The sequence below is a fragment of the Anabrus simplex genome, chromosome 6, assembly GCF_040414725.1.
Source record: "Anabrus simplex isolate iqAnaSimp1 chromosome 6, ASM4041472v1, whole genome shotgun sequence".
Classification (NCBI taxonomy): Eukaryota; Metazoa; Arthropoda; class Insecta; order Orthoptera; family Tettigoniidae; genus Anabrus; species Anabrus simplex.
The window spans coordinates 82,662,654-82,688,289 of record NC_090270.1 but is presented as its reverse complement, the minus strand read 5'-3'; the positions used below and the strand labels follow the sequence as shown (position 1 = coordinate 82,688,289).

The 25,636-nt window shown below is 39.2% G+C and overlaps 1 protein-coding gene across 1 annotated transcript; it reads right to left on the bottom strand.

Annotated features, from left to right (window-relative positions):
• Nucleotides 1–18,679: 18,679 nt before the first annotated feature.
• caly (ubiquitin carboxyl-terminal hydrolase calypso) lies at nt 18,680–24,382 on the bottom strand. The gene has a single exon (XM_067149818.2). It carries the CDS (start codon nt 24,211–24,213, stop codon nt 22,546–22,548), a length of 1,668 nt encoding a protein of 555 aa, XP_067005919.1. The 5' UTR covers nt 24,214–24,382; the 3' UTR covers nt 18,680–22,545.
• Between the last annotated feature and the right edge of the window lie 1,254 nt (nt 24,383–25,636).

The following is a 25,636-nucleotide window of genomic DNA, read 5'->3' as shown; positions in this document are numbered from 1 at the left end:
TTCAGGAAATCTGTTAGGAATGTACAAGTTTTCAGGGGATTTTTCGATGATACAGACCACTATCTGATCTGTAGTGAACTAAGTATCTCTAGGCCTAGGGTAGAGAAAGTGAAATCTGTCTGCAAATGAATAAGGGTAGAAAATCTCCAGGACGAGGAAATTAGACAGAAGTACATGGATATAATTAGTGAGAAGTTTCAAATAGTAGACTGTAAGCAGGTTCAGGATGTAGAAAGAGAATGGGTGGCATACAGGGATGCTGTAGTAGAAACAGCAACGGAATGCCTAGGAACAACTGTGTGTAAAGATGTGAAAAAGTGAACATCTTGGTGGAATGATGAAGTGAGAGCAGCTTGTAAATGTAAAAAGAAGGCTTATCAGAAATGGCTTCAAACAAGGGCTGAGGCAGACAGGGATTTGTACGTAGATGAAAGAAACAGAGCGAAACAAATAGTTGTTGAATCCAAAAAGAAGTCGTGGGAAAATTTTGGTAATAACCTGGAAAGGCTAGGTCAAGCAGCAGGGAAACCTTTCTGGACAGTAATAAAGAATCTTAGGAAGGGAGGGAAAAAGGAAATGAACAGTGTTTTGAGTAATTCAGGTGAACTCATAATAGATCCCAGGGAATCACTGGAGAGGTGGAGGGAATATTTTGAACATCTTCTCAGCATAAAAGGAAATCACACTGGTGTACTGCGAACAGTCAAGCTCATGGGGAGGAGGAAAATCATGTTGGTGAAATTACACTTGAGGAAGTGGAAAGGATGGTAAATAAACTCCATTGTCATAAAGCAGCAGGAATAGATGAATTAGATCTGAAATGGTGAAGAATAGTGGGAAGGCAGGGATGAAATGGCTTCATAGAGTAGTAAGATTAGCATGGAGTGTTGGCCCCGTGGTGTAGGGGTAGCGTGCCTGCCTCTCACCCGGAGGCCCCGGGTTCGATTCCCGGCCAGGTCAGGGATTTTTACCTGGACCTGAGGGCTGGTTCGAGGTCCACTCAGCCTACGTGATTAGAATTGAGGAGCTATCTGACGGTGAGATAGCGGCCCCGGTCTAGAAAGCCACGAATAACGACCGAGAGGATTCGTCGTGCTGACCACACGACACCTCGTAATCTGCAGGCCTCCGGGCTGAGCAGCGGTCGCTTGGTAGGCCAAGGCCCTTCAAGGGCTGTAGTGCCATGGGGTTTGGTTTGGTTTGGTTTGTTGGTAAGGTACCTTCAGATTGGACAAAAGCAGTAATTGCACCTATCTATAAGCAAGGGAACAGGAAGGATTGCAACAACTATCGAGGTATCTCATTGATTAGTATACCAGGCAAAGTATTCACTGGCATCCTGGAAGGGAGGGTGCGGTCAATCGTTGAGAGGAAGTTGGATGAAAACCAGTGTGGTTTCAGACCACAGAGAGGCTGTCAGGATCAGATTTTCAGCATGCGCCAGGTATTCGAAAAATGCTACGAGAGGAATAGGCAGTTGTGTTTATGTTTCGTAGATTTAGAGAAAGCATTTGACAGGGTACCAAGAGAAAAGATGTTCACCATACTGGGGGACTATGGAATTAAGGGTAGATTATTAAAATCAATCAAAGGCATTTATGTTGACAATTGGGCTTCAGTGAGAATTGATGGTAGAATGAGTTCTTGGTTTAGGGTACTTACAGGGGTTAGACAAGGTTGTAATCTTTCACCTTTGCTGTTTGTAGTTTACATGAATCATCTGCTGAAAGGTATAAAATGGCAGGGAGGGATTCAGTTAGGTGGAAATGTAGTAAGCAGTCTGGCCTATGCTGACGACTTGGTCATAATGGCAGATTGTGCCGAAAGCCTGCAGTCTAATATCTTGGAACTTGAAAATAGGTGCAGTGAGTATGGTATGAAAATTAGCCTTTCGAAGACTAAACTGATGTCAGTAGGTAAGAAATTCAACAGAATTGAATGTCAGATTGGTGATACAAAGCTAGAACAGGTAGATAATTTCAATTATTTAGGTTGTGTATTTTCCCAGGATGGTAGTATAGTAAGTGAGATTGAATCAAGGTGTTGTAAAGCTAATGCACTGAGCTTGCAATTGCGATCAACAGTATTCTGTAAGAAGGAAGTCAGCTCCCAGACAAAACTAACTATCTTTACATCGGTCTGTTTTCAGAACAACATTGCTTTACGGGAGTGAAAGCTGGGTGGACTCAGGATATCTTATTCGTAAGTTAGAAGTAACAGATATGAAAGTAAAGAAGTAAGTATAAATAACCACCTAATCGATACTTTATTAATGCCTCAGGCAAAATAAGTTTCATCCTCAGATTAAGATAGATGTTCGTAATGTTTCCTGCTTGGAAATGGACAACTTGTAAGACATGAAAGTAGCGAGAATGATTGCTGGTACAAACAGGTGGGAACAATGGCAGGAGGGTACTCAGAATGAGGAGATATAGGCTCGTTCAGGAATGAACTCGATGGATGCAGCTGTACACATTAACTGTCTTCGGTGGTGGGGTCATGTGAGGCGAATGGAGGATGATAGGTTACATATGAGAATAATGGACTCTGTTATGGTGGGTAAGAGAAGTAGAGGTAGTCCAAGACAACAATGGTTAGACTCAGTTTCTAACATTTTAAAGATAAGTGGTTTAGAACTAAATGAGGCCACAGCACTAGTTGCAAATAGAGGATTGTGGCGGCGTTTAGTAAATTCACAGAGGCTTGCAGACTGAACGCTGGAAGGCATAACAGTCTATAATGATTATGTATGTATGTATGTATGTATGTATGTATGTATGTATATATTTATTTATTATTATTAAACAGACTTCAATTACATTATTGAGGATAAAACATGATCAGTGAATTAAAATGACATAATAAACAAATACTTTGCCCTGATTTATTCATCAGGAGGGAAGATCAAAAAGGCTGTATGAGATGACCTAAGGCATTTGATAGGTTAGATCATGGGAGACTACTGGCAAAAATGAGTGCAATTAGAGTAGAAAGAAAAGAGTGAATGAATGGGTGGCTATATTTCTAGAAAATAGAACTCAGAGAATTGGAGTAGGCGAAGCTTTATCTGTCCCTGTAATAATTAAGAGGGGAATCCCTCAAAGCAGTATTATTGGACCTTCATGTTTTATTATATATATGAATGATATGTTTAAAAAAGTGGAATCAGAGATAAGGTTTTTTGTAGATGATGTTATTTTGTACAGAGTAGTAAGAAAAATTTACAAGATTGTGAGCAACTGCAAAATGACCTCGATAATGTTGTGAGATGGACAGTAGGCAATGGTATGATGATAAATGGGGTTAAAAGTCGGGTTGTGAGTTTCACAAATAGGAAAAGTTCTCTCAGTTTTAATTAGTGCATCGATGGGATGAAAGTTCCTTTTGGGGATCATTGTAAGTACCTAGGTGTTAATATAAGGAAAAATCTTCACTGGGGTAATCACAAAAATATGATTGTAAATAAAGGGTACAGATCTCTGCACATGGTTATGAGGGCATTTAGGGGTTGTAGTAAGGATGTAAAGGAGAGGGCATATAAGTACCTGGTAAGACCCCAACTAGAGTATGGTTTCAGTGTATAGGACCCTCACCAGGATTACTTTATTCAAGAACTGGAAAAAATCCAAAGAAACAGCTCGATTTGTTCTGGGTGATTTCCTACAAAAGAGTAGTGTTACAAAAATGTTGCAAAGTTTGGGCTGGGAAGACTTGGGAGAAAGGAGATGAGCTGCTCAACTAAGGGGTATGTTCCGAGCTGTCAGTGGAGAGATGACATGGAATGACATCAGTATACGAATAAGTTTGAGTGTTTTCTTCAAAAGTAGGAAAGATCACAGTATGAAGATAAAGCTGGAATTCAAGAGGACAAATTGGGGCAAATATTTGTTTATAAGAAGGGGAGTTAGGGATTGGTACAACTTACCAAGGGAGATGTTCAATAAATTTCCAATTTCTTTGTAATCATTTAAGAAAAGGCTAGGAAAACAACAGATAGGGAATCTGCCACCTGAGCGACTGCCGTAAATTCAGATTAGTATTGATCGATTGATTGATTGATGCTGTGTTGACTTCTTCTGGAGAGGATGGGCTGATGCAAGAAAATGAGATGCCTACACATGGGGCATGTTTGAAGTCAGTTTTCAAAACAGATGATCCACCTACAAATATTCCCAAGTTACTTGAGAAGATAACATTTTTTTTTTTTGTGTGTGTGTCCTTGCAGACCTTTGTTCATAAATATGTTCAATATTCTTCAGAAACGTTATGAACAATATATGGCACATGAGGTACACATTTTCAACACATACTGTACCAACACAATAACATTACAACAGGTGTGGCTTCATAATGCGATCTTCAGAACCACCAGAATGAAAGATATAATATACAGCGATGAGTGATCCCGTATTTTGTGTTGTTATTGAGCCAAAGGTTGATACCCATTCATTTACTGGTGATGCGGCAACTTTGCTTGAATTTGTGAATGACAGCATATTAAGACAAAGGCATGGGAGCACACTTAGCCAGCTATCGGAGAAAGCTGTAGATAAGAGTTGTCCATAAAGTTCTGTATGATCTTGCACGCCTTGCAGTACAGCTGGCCTATTCATGTGTACTAGACGTAGCAGAAACTATGTTGCGTGCAATAGTATTCCTGATAAACAGCCCTACCCCATACTCTGCTCTTCCCTTTCTAACACCCGTCAAGTACACTTTATAATCTCCTCTCTCTTCCTCGTTATCTCCCCTTACCCGAATATCACTTACTCCTAGCACATCCATCTTTGCTGACTCAGCCAGTTCTACTTTCTTTCTTCCATAAGCCCCATTAATATTGATAGCTCCCAATCGAATTTCATTTCGTTTGCCAAATTGTTTCCAAGGAGTCCCTCGCCGGTCAAATGGGAGTGGGACTCCGTTACTCCCATAGGTCCGAGACTTGCTTAAAATTTCTGAGCTTGATAAATTCATGAAGCAGGATACTACCCTACTTGCACATAGTCCAAGTGAGGATCTCTCCTCTAACGGGTTATGGACCACCGGTGAATTTTATAGTCCTAGCCGCCTGAGCACAAGGAGGGCCGTGACTCAGAATATGTCCGAGATGCCCACTCCCATTCCATAGCAACAGGTATCCCGACTCTCAGGACCACTTACTAGGCCACTCAGCCGTTGCCCATGGTTCATGGACTAGGACGTGACTACAGTAACCCACACCATGAGCCATTTAATAATAATAATAATTTTTAAAATTTGCAATACATGGATAGAGTTGGAAGTAAAGAGGACAAATTGGGGTAAATATTGATTTATAGGAAAAGGAGTGCTACGTGCATTTAAGGATATCTGATCGGCTGTCAACCTCCCAAGTGTTCGAGCGTAGTAGGGAACATGCGTAATTTTCAAAACTTTTTTAAAGTACATGAATGAAAAAAAAAATAATAATAAATAATAATAATAATCATAATAATAATCATCATCATCATATGGCCTCAGCTACCGTGTGCAGACATTTCAATTTGACGCCATCTGGCTGTCTGCTTGTCAATTTTGACGTTCCGTTTTACTCTAGGCCCACTAGATGGCAGACCGAGTAAACTGAAACTCTCTTGGGCGTCTATGGCTGAGATTTAATGAATTTTGTCGGGTAAACACCAAATGTGTCACCAGAGATCTTTTACATGCCGACATCGTACGACATGGAGTGCCGAATGGACTTTTTTTCCGCCCTTCAAAAATCCGACCACCTCTGCCGGGTTTGAACCCGCTATCTTGGGATCCGGAGGCCGACACTCTACCACTGATCCACAGAGGCAGCTATGAATGAAATAGTAAGGAAACATATTGCATTGTGATAAGTTACTTTGTTTTCTATCATTAAAAAAATATTTGAAAGTCTCCTTTTGCAAGGCGAGTAAAAAAGTCATGTGACGTAAGCAGAGGGCTGTGATATCATCATCCAGTACCGCATGAAACTCTACCAGCGACTGTGCGTGAGCTGTTACTAAAAGCAGAATATTTATTATCTGTGATCGCAAATAACTTAGAAATGACAGAAGAAGGGCTCGAAAAAGCAGTCAGACAATCTACCATGTGTTGATGGCATCATTCTTGAAACATAGTGACTCTATATTGCCTGGCTGCTGGGCTGAGTGGCTCAGACGGTTGAGGTGCTGGCCTTCTGACCCCAACTTGACAGGTTCAAACCTGGTTCAGTCCGGTGGTATTTGAAGGTGCTGAAATATGTCGGCCTCGTGTAGGTAGATTTACTGGCACGTAAAAGAACTGCAGTACAAAATTCTGGCACCTCAGCATCTCCGAAAACTGTAAAAGTACTTAGTGGGACACAAAGCAAATAACATTGATTATTTAACTTGAGTGGCTGCAGAAATTTGCGAAACAAATGCAAACTGTCATCTTTTATATACGTACAATGTACTGTTACTTATAGTATGAAGCTAACAAGGAACATGAATAGAAGTCACTTACAGTAAATCACCTTTGCAATTTATTTTTAGATTGGTTCCCATATTAGAAAGTACATTACATTTTTTGGGCTTTCACCATTACTAAAGTAACAAATCGGACTTCAGCAGCTAGTATTATAGTATTACATTCCTATAACCTATAGTTTGACTAGCAAGATACCCGTGCTTCACTGCGGCTTGAAAATGAAAGTTATTATTCAAAGTTTAAAATTTTGGAGAGTGCATTGTCAGCTGAGCCTGTAAAATATGTCCTCAGTTCGTACGTAAAACGGTTTTGGGGGAATGATTATTTATTTTATAATGTACCCCTCACTTGAACCCCGTATGAAGAATTTGAATGTTTTAAACCATATCTGATTTAACATCTAGGACGTAAAAGCGACCAACCTGTGAAATTTTTATTTTGTACGTCGAACAGTAATGGAGGAATGAATACTTTTTAAGGGGTAAATGTTTTGAAATATTTACGGTATTAACATCTAGGATATAGAAGACAACCCTTCATAAAAAATGTTATGTTCATGCCTGAAACGGTCTCAGAAGAATGGATATTGTGTTTTTGAGAGTCGACTACCATCTAAACCTCTTAGGGGAGAAATGTTTTGAAGTACCGGTATACAGTATTTTACACCTAGGACATAAAAGAAGACCCTTCTTGTAAAATTACAACTTTGTACGCCAAACGGTTTTGGAGGGATGAATAATTTATACAGAGCTAACCTCATTTGACACTTTAGCGGTGGAACGTTTAAAAATATTTTCTCTTTCACACCTAGGATTTAAAATACATACTGCTACTTGGAATTTTGTCTTCGTACATCAAACCGTTTTGGAGGAAGGAATTAATTAATTTTTTTTTAAATCTTGATCAACATTTAACCATTTAACTCTCTGAGGGGTTATATTTGTTTCAAACCTTCTTTTAGTTAACACCTAGGACATCATTTGACATTTTAACTTTGTAATTCAAATCGTTTTATATAAATGTACATTTTTGTCATCATTCCCTCACCCCCGGTCAAAACCCCTTGGGGGTGTATTGTTTTAAGTTCACTTTTTATTTGTATCCTCAAAGAAAGAATTCAACTCCTTGTACACCCCCCTTAAGTTGATTTCCCCTCCCCCCCATCAACAAAAAATGTGTGTTTCTTTATTTTTAAAGGAGATTCCAACTACCAATTTTAGGTCCGTAACATCCTTCGTTTTTGTGATATAAGTATCCTCGTACAAAGTATTAAACTCATTTTTCAATTCATTTACCCACCCTTAATTTGATTTTCCAAAAACAAAAGAATGCACGTTTCTTTATTTTTAAAGAAGATTCGAAATACAAATTTTCATGTCTGTAACATCTTCAGTTTTTGAGATATAAGTATCCTCATAAAAATAATTCAACCCCTTTTCAGTCCTTTTTACACCCCCTTTAAGTGGATTTTACAAAAACATAAAAATACGTGTTACTTTATTTTTAAAGGAGATTCCAAATACCAATTTTTATGTCTAATATCTTCAGATTTTGAGATACCAGTATCCTAATTAATGTAATTTAACCCCTCTTTCAGTACTTTTTATCCTCCCCACGTGATTTATCCAGAAACAAAAAAGTACTGTGTGTTACTTTATATTTAAATGAGGTTAAACATACCAATTTTCATGTCTGTATCATGTTTCGTCTTTGAGATATACTCGCCCCCTTTGTCAGCCCCCCCCCCCCAAGTAGATTTTTCAAAAAAAAAAGGAGGAGGTATGTTTTTTTTATTTTCAAAGGAGATCCAAATACCAATTTTCATGTCTGTAACATCTTCAGTTTTTGAGATATAAGTATCCACATAAAAATAATTTGACCCCTTTATCAGTCCTTTAACACCCCCTCCCCCACTGAAGTGTTTTTTTTTTTTTCAAAAACAAACATGATGATGATGATGATGCTTGTTGTTTAAAGGTGCCTAACATCTAGGTCATCGACCCCTAATGGTACGAAATGAGACGAAATGAAAGGACAAATTAAAACCCCAAAATCCTTCACTAACCACAATTCAAAACGCGAGGACGAGGAATGAATGAATGGATGGATATGAATTTTAAACCATCATTGGAACCGACCCACAGTGCCTCACATGCACAAAAGCTGGCGTAAAACAATAGTATTACTGACCAAGGGACTGCTTCTATAGCACGATACTGAATCGATGATGCTTGTAGTCCAAAGGAGTCCAAAATCCAAGTCATCGGCCCCTCATAATGGTACTTATCGCTAGAAAAGTAGAACCATGGTAGTTGTCATGTTGCGGTACTAATCAAGAGCAGCGTAGGCTCGTGGTATTCCACACATTATGGTACTACTCACAGGTAATGAAATTCACACATGTATTACAGACCTAGGGTGTTTCACACATTGCGGCACCATTGACAACAATGCAAACCTATGTTCTTCATCACCTAAGTGTACTAACCACAGGGACTCATACTATCCCAGGGTGTTCCTTATATAGTGGGTACTAATCATAGGCAAGCCAAAACCATGGGTTCCCTCATCCCATGGTGTCGCTCATATAGTGCTACTAATCGTAGGTACTGTAAAAGCCGCTGCGCTCTCGTTTGCTACTATTCACAAACCTATTTGGTATCTAACTTAGTGGTTCTACACGCAAGGAAAAGCGACCCATGGTGTTCCCCGCATGGTGGTACTAATCACAAGGAGTTTCATAGTTCTAATATAATCATCCCTTGGTCGCCCCTTTTAGCCACTTCTTACGACAGGCAGGGGATACCGTGGGTGTATTCTTCATCTGCATCCCCCACCCACATGGGATTGTGTGTTTAGTCTGCGAGAGGTATTTTATTTCCCTCAAGTCCGCTGGCGAAAACAAACAAATGCGTGTTACTTTTATTTTTAAAATAGATTTAAAAATACCAATATTCTCGTCTGTAATGTGTTAAGTTTATGATATATACTGTATGTATGTTCATTTCAAAAATTTACCCCCTTTAACACTTCCCCATAAGTGGATTTTCAGAAAAAGAAAAAAAAAAAATTATGCATGTTCCTTTACTTTTATAGGAGATTCCAAATATCAATTTTCACATCTGTAATATGTTACGTTTTTGAGATATACTCATTTTAAGAATTCACCCCTTTTGTCACTCCTATTCATCACCCCTTAAGTAGATATTCCCAAAAAAAAAAAAAAGAAGTGTGTTTCTTTATTTTTAAAGGAGATTCCAAATTCCAATTTTCATGACTGTAACATCTTCAGTTTTTGAGATATAAGTATTCACATAAAAGGTATTCAACCCCTTTTTCACCCCCCTTAACAGGATTTTCCAAAAACAAAAAATATCTGTTTCTTTATTTTTAAAGGAGATTCAAAATACCAATTCTCATGTCTTTAAACCGTTCAGTTTTCGAGATATAGATACACTCATTTTAAAAATTATATACAAAATCAGGTCCTGTTGCTTTCCAGTTCACTAGGTACTTCATACACCTGGATATGACCTCTTTTGTCTTATCTCTATCCATGTCTACCTCCACTTCCAGCAACACTCTCCAATATCATCTGTCATTCATTAATCACTGCCCCAGAGGAGTGAGACAGGCTTCGGCAGCTGGCACAATTTCTATCCTCGCCGCTAGAGGGGGGCTTCATTCATTCCATTCCTGACCCAGTCGAATGACCGGGAACAGGCTGTGAATTTTTCATTAACTTAAGCACTGTTTATTACTTTCATACTCCAATGTGTAATTCAAGCATTTAATTAACGAATCATAGATTCATATTTAAAGTTTTACCATAAGAATAGCAGACATGGAAAAGTGATTAAAAGTTCAAACAAATTCAACACGATTCTCACACCAATAAACTGTAGACTTTTTCAGGACTCATGTAAGGATGCTTTTAACCCCTTTGTTGAACAATATCTATTCTGAGTACATCACGAGAAAGGTCTGTAACAACTGATACAGTGGTACAGGTGTGGAAGGCACAGCAATCTGAGAAATACTCAGATACTCATAATCACAAGTTCCAGTGAAATGGAGATTATAATGGATCGCCAGACTAAAGTGAGCATGTAAACTGTAAAAAATAAATTTAAAAATTGCATACCTATGAACTCCAAATTCAAACAATGGAGACTGCTCACACAAGACCAAGGGACATCTTCCAATGGTTTGCACAGTGACTGCCAAGCTAAACAAGATTTGGAAAGCTAGGCAAATCACAAAGAGCATGAAACTGAAGTTGGTCAATGCCTTAATTTTCTCTATTGTCATGTATGCTGCTCACAAGGAAGGGGACTTGCGTGTTGTCACACAATTGCAATTTCTATGTAGTGTATTGGATAGCTTATGTCAAAATATGTATAGCACAGAAATTATAGCTACTATGATCAGTAAACATAGGAATTGTGAGCCTTGATATATGTATACACATACAAACCCTAGTACATAGCAAAGGAATGAATATGACTATATAATCCTGAGATAAAGGGCTGAATGGTTAGTAAAATGGCTTGTGTTGGTTATAAATTGAATATGTACCATATTACTTACCCACAGTAGTTCAATTTGAACAGCATACATGAAGGAAGTGACCGTTCCATGGTGTGTAAAATTATTTAGTTCTTTTTCCGGGCTGAACCGTGTTGTTGTTTTCTGTACATTCCGTACAGTTTGCCAACGTTCTGAATATTTTGCAGTATTCTTTGTCAAGGGGACTGAAATACTCCCACTCGATCCGAGGTAATCAGTCTCTCAGGCAGCAATCACACTATGAGAGTATTTCCTGACCTTCTCTGACTGATGTAAGCCCCCTGGCTGCTGAGGGTAGGATATATAAGGCCAAGGCCAGGAACTACTCTCGTAGTGTGATTGTTGCCTAGGAGACTGATTACCTCGGATTGAGTAGGGGTATTTCAGTCGCCTTGACAAAGAATACTGCAATGTATTTGAAACGTCCGCAATTTGTACGGAATGAACAGAAAACAACATGGTTCAACCCAGAAAAAGAACTAAATAAGTATACATGAAGATTCACAATTAAGGCATGGTCAACACAGAAACATCTTTCACAGCAAACACATCGTATGAAAGCAAGCTGTCCACAGTTGTCTCTGGAACACTCTTATGTAAGTCCACTGTCAAAACAATACTTGGAACGTGTTTGAAATTGTGGTAGGTGTTCTGTTAACTTGCCAGTGGTTGCTAGAATGAATGTAACACGAGTGGTCGTGTGTTGAGCAAACTGCTCACGGTATGATATGACATGTTTACATTATAAATACCAATCGATTTCAAGCGTAAATGTATTAACACATTAAATAAACATAAGAATAAATCTCAAATGGTAATAAAGAACACAAAAAAAAAAAAAAATTGTAATAAAACCCAAATTGTTCTAACTGTATCTGGAAAAACAATACCCAACTTTCTAAAATAGTGTGTGCATCTTTCGCAATGCCCTTTACTCAAGGAGGATGAGTCACTATATTTTCAGCACAAGTACATGAGTGTGGATTTCTTCTTGGTGAGTGTCTGCCCCACTTTGTCACCTTATCTTTCCCTATATGAACATTGTCACTAAACATGAAATTCCCATTTACCTCCAACATACAGGTATGTTGTTTGCCAGCTACAGGTTGCTCTCCAGGTACGGTTCCATCAGTACGTTCTTCTGTCTCGGACTGTTCAGTATCCGTTTTATGTTCACTTGTTAACTTTCACGGTGCATTTCACTGTTCTCGCCCTCGAGGTGATCACTAGGAATTTCATCAAACCAAGCTAAAATGTCACGACATGAAGCCATCGTCACACACTAATTACGCAACATATTAATACAATAAGCTGCAAAGAACTGTTTCAACTTTGAAACATTATTCAACAATAGCATAACTATCACACAAAGAGAAATTAGCGCCAACATGACTGGTCGCGCATGAAGCAAAATGCTCACCGTTGACATTCGCTGATAATTTCCCCCTCCCTGTCCCTTCTCAAGGTCACAGATGTGCGTTTCAATGCATCTGTCCTTCTCTCAAAACTGCAGTGCGAAGGTACATCAGGGCTCAAGTTCGAAACTACGTGCTGTGTAAAAGAGCAGATGATTTTCAAGGACCGTGAGCATTTTGCTCATATAGCGACCACTGGCGGGTTAAATATCCATTTTGAAAGCAATGAAATTGGATCATAGGTTTGAATCTGCTGGCTGAAAAATGAAAATGTCTCACTAAGTATACAAAAGGAGTAGGCCTATTTCATTACCCCACCTGTACTCAATAGGTGGGGTAATGAAATAGGCCTTTGTATACTTAGTGAGATAGGTGTTTTCAATACAGAACAAGGATGAGAGTAAGGTTTGTAAATGAAATTGTACCAATGACTGAAGGCGGAGAAAACTGTCCCTGTGCCACACTTTAATGTCGGAAGACACTGTCAATGCATATGTGATGAACTTAACCATGGTTTTAAACGAATGAAAAAAAGAAAACATCACCAGGTTGTGTAAGTCCTGTACATTTCACCGAGATACCACAACTTGAGGTTCTACATCATTGTAAAGATTGTCATCCTTGTTTGACCCCCAGGAATCAACCAACAGAATGCATTCCTTACCTTGCAAATCTGGCCACAATACCTTCTCTAGGAACACTTTCAAATCCCATTTGGTCATATTTGCTGATTTGCTTGCACAGGCTTTCACATTTTGTAATTCAACTGCCAGGCTAACTGGAAATTGTCCACTGGGCTCCGAGACAAGAACATACATATGTGGAAACAGTGTGCCATCCATTTCTGTAACTGACATTATCACATATGACTGTGCAGTTGATGCAACAGAACTCACAGCGCCACAAACCCTCTTGCTTCCTTTAACAGCAGGAGTTCTTACAGAATGTAGCTCTTTATCAAACTGGGATTGATCTGCATTAATTATCTGCTCTGGAGTAAAGTTGTCCTCTACACTAAAATGCCATATTTCATTTATGTATGTCAAACCTTCAACAGAAAATATTTTGCTGACTTTATGTATAATTTTACGAGAAACTCATTTATTTTTGTCTCTTGAACTTTTGGATGCTTTAAATAATGTTGCTTGGGTCAACATGTTTCTTAATATTCATTGCCCAGATAAGAAACATTCGGTCATAGGTAATTGCATGTTCTTATCTTTTTGCTTTGAAAAGATCGTGTATATCTTTGTTGATTCTTTCTTGTAATAGAACTGTGCTGTGCTTGCGAGTGGTTTGGAGCATCTTCTCAAAGCTCTGAAAGACTGTCTTATTTTTTATCCTCCTTTCTGTGCCTTTACAAACGTAAATTTCACATGAGGCAACATGTTAATTGCCAATCCATGAAGACAAGGCTAGGGTGGGTTGTTTCCTCTTGGCTGCTTTGTCCAAATTTTGTATGCGTCAGCCAAGTAATTTTCAGGAAATGTTGTTCTCTCTTTTCTTGGTTGTGATGGGACATATTAAAAACCACTGCTTTCTTAATAATCACTAGACCATGGGTACTGGTTGGGACACTGTTCTTTTTCCAAGTTGTAATGATGGATCACTGTCACAATCACTACCATTTTTTCATAATCAATGACTTCTTTGTCTATCATAAGTGTGTTAAACTCATCAATAATACAGCATTACAGAGAGAGTTGGCCGTGCAGTTAGTGTCGCGCAGCTGTGAGCTTTGAGATAGCGGGTTCAAATCTCACTGTAGGCAGCCCTGAAGATGGTTTTCTGTGATTTCCCATTTTCACACCAGGCAAATGCTGAGGCCAGCTGCTTCCTTCCCACTGCTAGTCCTTTCCTATCCCATTGTCGCCATAAGACCTATATGTGTCGGTGTGAAGTAAAACAAGTTGTTAAAACAACATCATTCTCAAGCAGCTGCCGTTTAATCAGTTCAAAATGTATAAATTCACTCTCACTGGATTTTCTTCCAAAATACCGAAGAAATCAGCCAACAACTTGACAACCACAGCTTGTTTCATTCTGTACAGTGCATGACACGGACTTCAGTCTCGTGAAGTAGGTCGCATCTATTGCGCCCAACGAGACCCAGGTCTGGACTGCAGGGAGCCTTTTTTTCGCCCATATGTCTGCGCTCCGTACGTAAATTTCCCTCCCCTCTCCTTCCACAATTAACTGTCCACAGCACATACAATTGGGCAAAACATCTATCTGTGCATTACATAACATTATTAGATAGGTCTTACAAGCCTGCCTGGTGTCCATGATCATTAAGGCGTTGAAATTTAAACGGTCTGACATCACGACTAGCCAGTTTGAGTCCTGTTGGTCGAAAAAAATTTCACCATTAGAATGTTGGCCGGCAGGGTAGGAGAGGTGGTGGTATACAATTTCTAATCAATAGATCGTGTGCTAAAAGCCTGGATTAAATTCCAAACCTCTCTGCAGTGCTCATATGGAGTGAAGGTATAGGGTGATGTTGATTTGTCCATCAGATGGAGGCGTTAAGCCTTGAGCAGACCTCTTAGTGCTATTCGACAGGAGTAGCCTATGTGCCAGCACCGGGTTTCACCCTCTCCCTTCCCACTATCATATATCACACTATTCATTTTTTATCTCATTACCTCCTCTGATGAGGTTGACGTCAGGAAGGGCATCTGGTCATAAAATCCTGTCATGAAAGGTTCATCTCACCTCATACCCGACCCCGTAGAGAAACAGGACAAGGGTTGGACAAATAAACATTAGATAGGTCTTACCAAAATATCAGTGTCAACCACAGGTCCCTGCCTTGTCAGATACGGACTATCATAGGAGCTAAGAGGAAGAGAACAGAGAACAAAGCAACATAACATGTCAACTACTCTGTGAAAATGAATGAAAGTTCAGTAACAAGTTGCCAGAGGTCGCCTACATGTGCATAGAAACCTGGTGAGAGGTCAGCGTGACCCCACAAAATGAGGCAGTTGAAGGAACTGAACAAGACAGTGCGAGTCAATCAGCAAGCTGTTATGGTGGATTGTAGTGGTATTATTCATTACAACATGACCCAGAGACAGCATATGGATGACTTCACATGGGGAAGAATCATCGGGAAACTGGAAGAAGGACGAAGAACCACAGGCACTGCTGCCTGAAGGAGAGGAGGGGGTTGACCACGGTCAGCTACAGTAGCAGATGACCGCTACATTGTGCAACAGGCAAGAAGGGACACCCGTCAAACAGCGGGTGCAATTGCAACCACATTTAACAGGACTGCAAGGCATCCAATCTCACGTTACACAGTGGCACAATGACTGCGTGGAGGTGGCCTGTTTGCCCAATGACCATTACGTTGTGTTCCATTGACACCCACACATCGGTGGTACCGTTTGCGATGGTGCCAAGAGCATCACGTCTGGACTGACGAGGAGTGGGGTCGTGTGCTCTTCTCAGATGAGAGCAGATTCAGTCTGTGTAGTGATTCTAGATGTACCCTCATCTGGCGAGAACATGTAATGCACCGAGGAACATTGTCGAACATGATCATTTTTGTGGTCCAAGTGTTATGGCATGGGAAGGCATAATGTTGCATGGGCATACTGACCTCCAAATCTTTGAACAGGGTACACTCACCGGTCAACGTTATGGTGATAGTGTATTCCTTCCCCATGTACATCTTTTCAGGGGAGCATTCGACACTGACTTCATTTTTATGGATGACAATGCAAGACAGCTACGAACAGCACATGTGGAGGAGTTCTTGGAACGAGAGGATATTCGGCGAATGGACTGGCCTGCCCGTTTCCCCCGACTTAAATCCCATGTGTGGGACATGTTGGGCAGATGTAATGCAGCACATCCACATGCACCAACGACCATCCAGCAGTTGTTCCACGCTGGTGGAGGAATTGAATGCCCTACCTCAAGAACTACTTACCAATCTTGTGGCCAGAATGGGAACGTGGTACAGAGCATGCAATGCTGTCTGTGGTGATCACACACCCTTTTAAAAACCATGTCCCTTCTTTTGTGATGTCCAAGGGACCATCATGAGTTGCAGTGACTTACGTGTAATTTATTATCTCTGCATAAAAGTGTCATTTCTGTTGCCCTCATCGCATATTCCTTTCACTTGCCTACCATACCATACTGTAGCAGTTCTTCCTATGTACGGTTCAAGTTTCATCGAGCTATGTTACTTGGCTGTGACACAACATGCGAAAGTTACTTTCGTCCTTAAGTTTTGCACAGCAGTGTTTTTTGGACAGAATACTGCACCATGTTATTACTTATTCGGGATAAATATTTCAGGTTCCCTATGGGAATCAACATCTATATCAACATTTAGTTCTCGAAAAACTAAAAGTTATGAATAAACTAATGAAAAAGGAGATTAACTGATCGTTTGTAAGATTGGGACACATCTCCAGACAAAGAGAGGCAATGGAGAAGCTGGTGAGAGGAAGACAACCTCGAGGATATGCACCAAGCAGATGGGCAGACCAAACGAAGATGCTAGTGTTGAAGTCTCTCCACAAGGCTACACAACTGACTCAAACTTGTAAGTTTTACATGACTTGTTACTGCACCCTATCAAGGGTACAAGTATAGAGAGAGTTTTCCAATCAGCAAAATATCAATGGTTAAAACCTCCTCATGTAACTAATTAAAAGTCTTTGTTAATTTATTTTACTCTGTCATTGATTCCTTGATATTCTCCAAATCAGCATTCCAAAAGTTGATCCTAAGAGATCATTTAAGTGTGACCTAGGTAAAGAAATATCATCCTCCTGAACAACTGCCACTTGTCTCAACAACACAGCTCTGATGTTCCTATTTCCCACTATCCCTGTTATGTTATTCTTCAAAATGAGATAGTCCACAGCTGACAAAAGTGAAAAGTTTTGGTGATTTTTGTTTTAAGGGGAAGTACAACTAGGTAATCATCCTCACTGAACGAATGAAGTGGGGGGAAAAAAAAAAAAAAAAAAAAAAATTATAAAATTCAATGAAGGAATTTCAAAATGAATGATGTTTCCAGTCATTCGACCGGGTCAGGAATGGAATGAATGAAGCCCCTATCTAACGGCGAGGATAGGAACCATGCCGGCTGCCGAAGCCTATCACACTCCTCTGGGGCAATGATTAATGAATGACAGATGAATTGAAATGATATTGGAGAGTGTTGCTGGAATGAAATATGACAGAGAAAATCGGAGTACCCGGAGAAAAACCTGTCCTGCCTTCACTTTTTCCAGCACAAATCTCACATGGAGTGACCGGCATTTGAACCACAGAACCCAGCGGTGAGAGGCCGGTGTGCTGCTGCCTGAGCGATGGAGGTTTGAAATGAATTATAAAATAAAAGAATATTAATTTATATTAGGCTGAAAAGGTCGCTAATGAATCAAAAGGAAACAAAAGTCCCAAAAGGGAACGTAAGATCCCTGAGTGACAGAAAACTTGAAATTTACATACCCTTAATTAATCCTCTCTCGCACATAAAGTGAATGACGAGATCAGCAGTAGTCGCATCATCGGCTAGTATGAGTTTGAGTGTCTCCTACAGGCCAAGGTTCCATCTTAGGCCAGAGAGATTGGTGCACTCTGTAAGGATGTGGGCCACAGTGAAGTCGGTATCACAAGAACATACAAGAGTGCTTACATCTTCCATGACCTATCCACAGCCTCTGCAAAACTATGGACCCTCTGTGTGAAGGCCAGAAAGAGAACCAGCATACAGTAGTTGTCTTTTTAATTGCTCTCAGCTTGTTGGGAGTTTAGATAACTAGCCACTTCGATTTCCAGGACACCAAGATTGTTTGATGTAGCTGAGAACAAATATTCCTAGCAGGTACATTTACAGGTCTAGGGGGCACAAGTACAGCTTCCTTTGCAGCTTCATCCACAAGTTAATTTCCCGCAATCCCAATGTGGCTTGGAAGCCATGCGAAACTGACTCTGGTGCCAACACCACACAACCTGGCTAGGTCATGAATCTGCTGCACCAGTGGGTGTTGCAGGAAACAGGTGTCAATGGACTGCGGAGAACTTAATGAGACGGAATGATAACTAAAATTTGCAGGTATGATGGATCATATTACGTAAAATGTCTAACTATTCTATACGTTGCCAATTGGTTTGTTCCTGAAATGATACTGAACTTCATGTGATACCAATCTGTTTAATAAATCAATGATAAGTAGTCCTATAGGACAGAAAAATGAAGACATGAATCATCAAAACACAATTGTTTCATAGAACGGGAAATATATTAAACAATTTTTCTATAACTTTACATAAAAGATCATCTTTCCTCACAAGCTGGTACAATTCAAGTTCATGAGAATTTAACTGCTGTACTGTATTAGTACAAAATATGAAGATGGTAACATTAGAAGTCATACATTGGTGACAAGTTATATTACTAAGCATTTCCATAAATGAAATCTGACATAATAAACAACTTTTACCACAGAAACTACAGAATGGTCATAAGGTCAAGTACAAGTTGTGAATGGCATTTGTGTCTCAGCATAATGTACTGAAATAAAATGATTATGTTTTAGGTGCATGATGAACAAATCGTTTTTTCTAAACATTCTATCATTTTCAGGAAACATAAAATGTCACAACATCTCAGTGTTTTCAGTCAAGTTTACAGAGGTAGGCCTCAAAATGTCTAGATAATTTTGAGGCTATTAATTGTATCCACAACAGAACAAAAAAAAAGCACCTAGTTAACACTTTGAATTTCATTCCTAAATTAATTAACACAATGTATGTAATTAACTCCCCAATATCCATGCATTACGGTGTTCATTTACTGTGAAAGATTAATATAAAATAATAACAGAGCACCAGCATACCATAAGAGTGAGCCAGGCTACCAGAAGCAAGGTAGCAGAGGTGGAAGGCTGATCAAAGAACATAATACTTTTAGAAATATATTTTTCAAAGATGAATACTTAATAGTCTATTTATTAAATATGTGTGTGTGAAACAATTAATTTAAAACAATCATTTTCACATAGCCCTACTTTTATAATCATAGCAGTACCTACATCAGAAGTGATGGATGAATATAATACAGAATCTTTGAGCACCCACTATGAAAAAAGCAATGAAAGATGAAACAGAATAATTTTTAATGGGAATGAACAAGGTTGAGAGAATATCACTGAATGTTATAAAAGTGAGGCAGAAGTGACATGCACCCTAAAGTACCCAGGTTGCTCTGCAATTCTGATGTACGAGGCCTATTTAAAAAATAACAGAACTTTGAAAATACCATTCAAATGTGAGATCCAGTGGTTTCTGGTAAATGGCACTGTATGGTTGTATTCTTCCTAAATAACTGACCATCTGCAGCATATTCTGCAACAATTAGTCATCACTCAGCATCTGTTAGTTTATACATGAGCACAATATGTGTTGTGATTGTTGAGATGTCTGAATATTATGATCAGTATATCAACATTTGCTTCTTCAAACTGGGCAAAACATTTATGGAGAAACACGGTGGTGTGGTAAAACATTTACAAGATCGAAGAAAACATGGCAGGACAGGTCAGGTGAAAAAGTGTTGTTGACAGTCTTTCTTGACATAAACGGTGTTGTACACCATGAATTCCTACCTGAGGGTCAAATGGTGACTCACTGGTATTATCCTGATGTCATGAGATGTTTGAGAGAAAAAGTCGCGAGATAAAGACCAGACTTGTGGAGAAACAATTCCTGGAGCCTACACCATGACAACGTGCCAGCTCATTCATTGCTACTGATTCATAAAAGTTGATGAACACAAAGACACATTTTTTCAACAATTTGTTTTACATCGCACCAACACAGATAGGTCTTATGGCGATGATGGGATAGGAAAGGCCTAGGAGTGGGAAGGAAGCGGCCGTGGCCTTAATTAAAGTACAGCCCCAATATTTGCCTGGTGTGAAAATGGGAAACCACAGAAAACCATCTTCAGGGCTGCTGACAATGGGGCTTGAATCCACTATCTCCCAGATGCAAGCTCACAGCCGGGTGTCCCTAACCGCACAGCCAACTCGCTCGGTGAACACAAAGCTAACTGTGCTCCCCATTCACCCTATTCACCTGAACAGGTCTCAGCAGACATTTTTCTACTTCCTAAACTAAAATTAAGCTCAAAAGGATGACAATCTCAGTCAACTGAAGTGATCAAACTGAAATTGTAAGCAGAACTGAACACAATCCCCCAAATTACTTACAGGACTGTTTCAATAAGTGGAAATGGAGTACTTCGAAGCAAACAAAACTAACTAGGCTGCAGGTAAGACACCTAAAGAGATATTTTCAAAGATTGGTTATTTTCTTGAACAGACTCATATTAATTCAATGAAATGCCATCATCAAACAGGAAACACATTAATGTAACATCATGGATACTCTAGTAATGGCGTGGAAAACAGTGTTGTTATTCTTGATCTAGCACTTCAGTGAGCAGTAAATTACACCTTCTCATATCTTGTATAATCTGTAGAATACCTGTTTTCAACCTTACCCACAATTATGATGATCTCTACATGTAATTGATTTCATAAATCAATAACTTGGCTTATAAAAACCATCAGTGCATAAAATAATCAAGTTAAAATTCAATGATCTGTAGAAGAGAATCTGCAAAGAACCAGAATGCTCTTTGGCCAGTGAGGAAACAAAAACTCTTTTAAAGGAACTTCACCTATAAGTTACTGCTCTACTGAACTACTCTAGGACTGCCACAGAAGAGGAGCAATCCACAGTCACTCACCATCCCATCACTTTCTGAAACAGGACGTGGAATCTTATAAATCTTACCTCATACGATGCAGGAGTAATAGTTGCCACTGCCCTCAATAGTTACTTTACTTTCATAGTAAATTGTAATTAAATTACAACATTTTGGAATGTAGGTAGACAAAGGAATGCAGCTGTTGGCTACATCCTTCAATACAGATGTAGATGTCATCTATGCCCACAATGAAAACTCCTACATGACTGGCAAAACAGGTTGAGCTCTCAGGGGATACTAGAAGCCTATAGCCTATGTTGCTTTATGGCCTAATGTGGTGGTGGTGGGGGCGCTTATGTCCTAACACCAGACCGCCTTTGCTTGCCATGCAAATGTGGTCTGCCCAGATCAATGGTCTTGTCACTAAGCCAATCTCTGTCAGAGTTCTGTATGGGCAAGAAATTATTTCAAGTTTTGTCTTCTCTCGAATAGAATGTGCTGCTGTGCTCTATTGCTTAATGCGCCGACCAGCTGCAAAGAACAAAAGAGCATCATTCTCTGTGCCACGTGTAGCACACTCTGGTGCAGTACTTGATGGGATGGTGCTCTACTGCTGTTACTGATTCCAGACATCCAAACAGCACTAACATACTTAAGCAGTAAGAGGATGATGCCTATTGCTTTAAGAGGCCTAACATCTAGGTCAACGGTCCCAGCAGCAAGAGAAATAGCAACCACTTCAATAATACTTCATAAATACTTGTTCAATTTTCACCAAAACAAAGCAAACTCAAGTTCTGAACATGCTGGACCAAATCACTAGCAGTGAAATCGGCAATAACAGCTGCCATCACAGAATTACTAATATTCACCTAGATTAGCGAACAAAATACCCAGGTGTAGTTTCTATCTTCACAAGTGACATTTCAATCTTATACTTGAGAGCAAATAGATACTTAAAGAAATGTCCAACTTTGGCAAGAATAGCACTGAACACATAAACAAAAAAACTGAATATGAGGTTCACCGGTTCAAAGCTGAAAATTATAATGCTAGGACACTAAGTTTACAAATGCAATTACCACAGCAACAATAACTGCACACTACTAGTGAATATCTGAATAAGTAGGATGTTTTTAATTCCATCTATCAGTATATACACTTATCTGACCAGTACTGATTAATAAAATAAAGCAATGATATTGCTCATAACCTGAATATGCAGCAAATGAAAGATCTAGGCCTGGCTTTCTTTTCTACAAGCAAACACTTCCATCTTACAACAGCAGGTATAAAATTAATGCTGAAGCAACATAAAGTGCATGGCAAGCAACAGAGATGAGAGTAAGGGGAATTTCATTTGCGTTTCCTGTAGTTGGTGCGTCCCCTTCGACGGCGAGAAGGATTAGGTTTAACTTCAACCTTTTTTACAGTCCTTTGCACTCTAGCAACAGGAATTCCAGGTTTTTTGTGAAGTAACAGGTGCTGCTGTACAAGATCTGCCAACTTCCCTTGCTCAGCCAACATCTGCAAGAAAGTACAAATAAATTCATCATAATTATGAGTGCGCCGACAATCGTCAATCTTGTATTTCTTCCTTTTTTCATTCTCATCGCGTAAATTCAGTTCACAAACACTGATTTCATTCTCAAGATTTTTGAGAAGAGCAAATAAATCTTTTGGTGCAAATGTATGAGGCTCAAAGAGTTCTGGATATTTCGAACAAGTTTTATTAGATTCTTCTTTCTTTTCATCAGAATTTCCATCATCTGTTCCTGATTTATCTACATCTTTTTCCCACTGTCCAGTTTCTAGACATATTCTCTTTGTAGATGCTGCACTTACATCAGATGACAATCGTTTGGCAGCAGTGGAGCTTTCATTACTTCCAGAAACCCGAATTACCACAAATTTTTTGAACTCTTTAGATGATGTTGGACTACTCTGACCAGAATTCCAACCCCAGCCTTGAGTCGGTGAGTTGAATGCTGAACCAACTTCTGATGAAGTGTCGGTACTTGAACCACTTGGTGCTGGAGAAGTCTGTATTGTTAAAGGTGTAGAGTAATCAGCTGGGGAGAGAGTACCTGTCACTGGCTTTATATAATTTTGAGTTTCATAAGAATCTTCTTCTTGTTTTGAGTTCTTTTCTCCAGTTTCAGTGTCAGTGATAGCAGAACCATCCACCTTTTCATCATTTGGTTGTGATGTCAGTTTTACAAGTTGCTGTAAGGCATCCAAAACTATCTGTCGATTAGTCTTTAACATCTTGAGTTTATGAACCAAAGTTAATCTTCTGTCAGGAACAACAGCCATAAGATTAAAACGAATGTCATGATATGGTTCCCCTGTTGCCATACCCAGCCGATCTGTTATAACACGGCGGAATTTCTCTGTCCAGTCCTCCTTTTCACCCCATGGACCATGATCCATTGGATAAGGCTTTAAACCATCAAGCTCAAATAATCTTCCATGAATGGGAACATAACTAACAAAATGAAATGCTTCTCCAGTGTAGCGTGCAGTACTCACACCCGTTGTCTTATCAGAGCACCACTTTGCTTGAGGCATCGCATGAGAATTATGTGCTTTCGCAAGTTCGGGTGAATTGCCGATGGCCCAGCCCTTATTTTCAGGGCACATTCCAGATGTGTGTGCTTTAAGTCGACTTAGAGTAGCTCCTAAATGGATATTTGGGCAATTTAGAAGCACCGATAGAAGAGCGTGTGTAGCACAACTATTTGGCACAACCTGTTGTGCAAAAAATATGTTATTGACAACTTCTTCATCTTTAACAAAAATGTCACTTTGGTCAACTATTTTCCTCCTGGATCTTCGTTCTTCAATCCATCGGAAGAGAAAAATGAAACCATAAACAGGACCTTCTAAAGACTTCTGAAGATCGTATATCTCTTCCACCTGCACACCTTTCACTCCAAAATCTTCTAACAACAGAGTGAAAAGGCCTGGATCACTTTCTAGTTCCAACCAGCCTTCGGTTAACCTATTAATATCCACTGGCATTATAAGTATCACGAAATCAATGTACCATAACACAGACTCTGAAGAAGATGAGTCGACACACGTTCACACTGCAGTTACCTGCCAACTACTTGTGTCACAAATCGCATAACATAATAAACACTTCATAGTAAATAGTAAATATCTTACGCAATCCACAACATCCGGAAACTTTCATTCATTTCCAATGTGACCAACCGGATGAAGCAAATTCCTACATTTGCGAATGATAGGATGGACTATCGATTATTTGAAAAATCGAACCATTATGACGTATGGATTACCAAATACAGTAGAGACAATACACGACACTGAGCGAGATATCGAGGGACAGCTATTGGAGCTCACTCTAGCGGATAGACCTGAAAGGTACTGATTCTGTCATAAGAGCACGTGTATTTTTGTGTGAAGTTTTTGGTGTTATTTATGCGTTTTCAGTGAGTTGACATAATTAAATAGTAGCGTGTGTCATTCCTTGATATCTCCTCTCAACATGAGGGGAAAGGTATGTGCTGTGTTTGGCTGCAGTAATTACGAAGTAGAGAAAAATGCGCGCTCGTTCTTCAGGTTCCCTCGTGACAAGAACATGTAAGTAATATTGTGTTTGCATATATATTCTTCCAGTGACAGAGATTTTTATAGTACTTCATAATCTTCTGACCTGCTCGAACCATGTTTTAACGGGCTTAAAATATAATACGCATATTTTATTGTATAGTGCAGCAGTTAACCTTCAATACCGATGTGTTGTTGTAGGTGTGATCTGTGGGTTTTGAAATGTCACAGAAGCGATTTGGATAAAGTGTACAAGAAAGAAGGGACGTTACGCTTGTATAAGAATTATAAGATCTGTTCAGATCATTTCCAGGCCAGCGACTTTAAAAATCCTCGACTATACAGCCAAGGGTATGTTACATTTTTACTCTAATTGTACGTAAATATTCCTTAAAGCATCACTATCGACATTTTCAAACTTTTCTTTCTTTTATCCCTCTTCTCAGATTAAAGCCAGGATTTTGTAGATTTTCTTTCTGTTAGTAGGCTTCATGTTAAGAGGAAAATTGTCCAGCTATTAAATGTTAATTCATTGCATCATATGTGTACGGAATGTGCCGATATTTTTATTGACAAATGGCTTAATGTGATGATACATTGTTTTTAAGTGAGGAAAAAAGACAAATCCAACCGTAAGATTTCAGGCAGGTATGCTAAAGCTAAAAAAAGTAATGCATAAATGAAAGATCAAGCCATTTCACAGCAGTCCATTTCACACCTTGTGTATATGTCTAATTTCAGTCTTTGAATAATAACCTTTTAAATAATTCTTCATTCATTTATCCAGAATTGCTTTAGCAACTTCGAAGTTAATATCTCAATACCACTGTCTTTCTAGACGTAATTTATTTATCCATTTCCGTATATACAT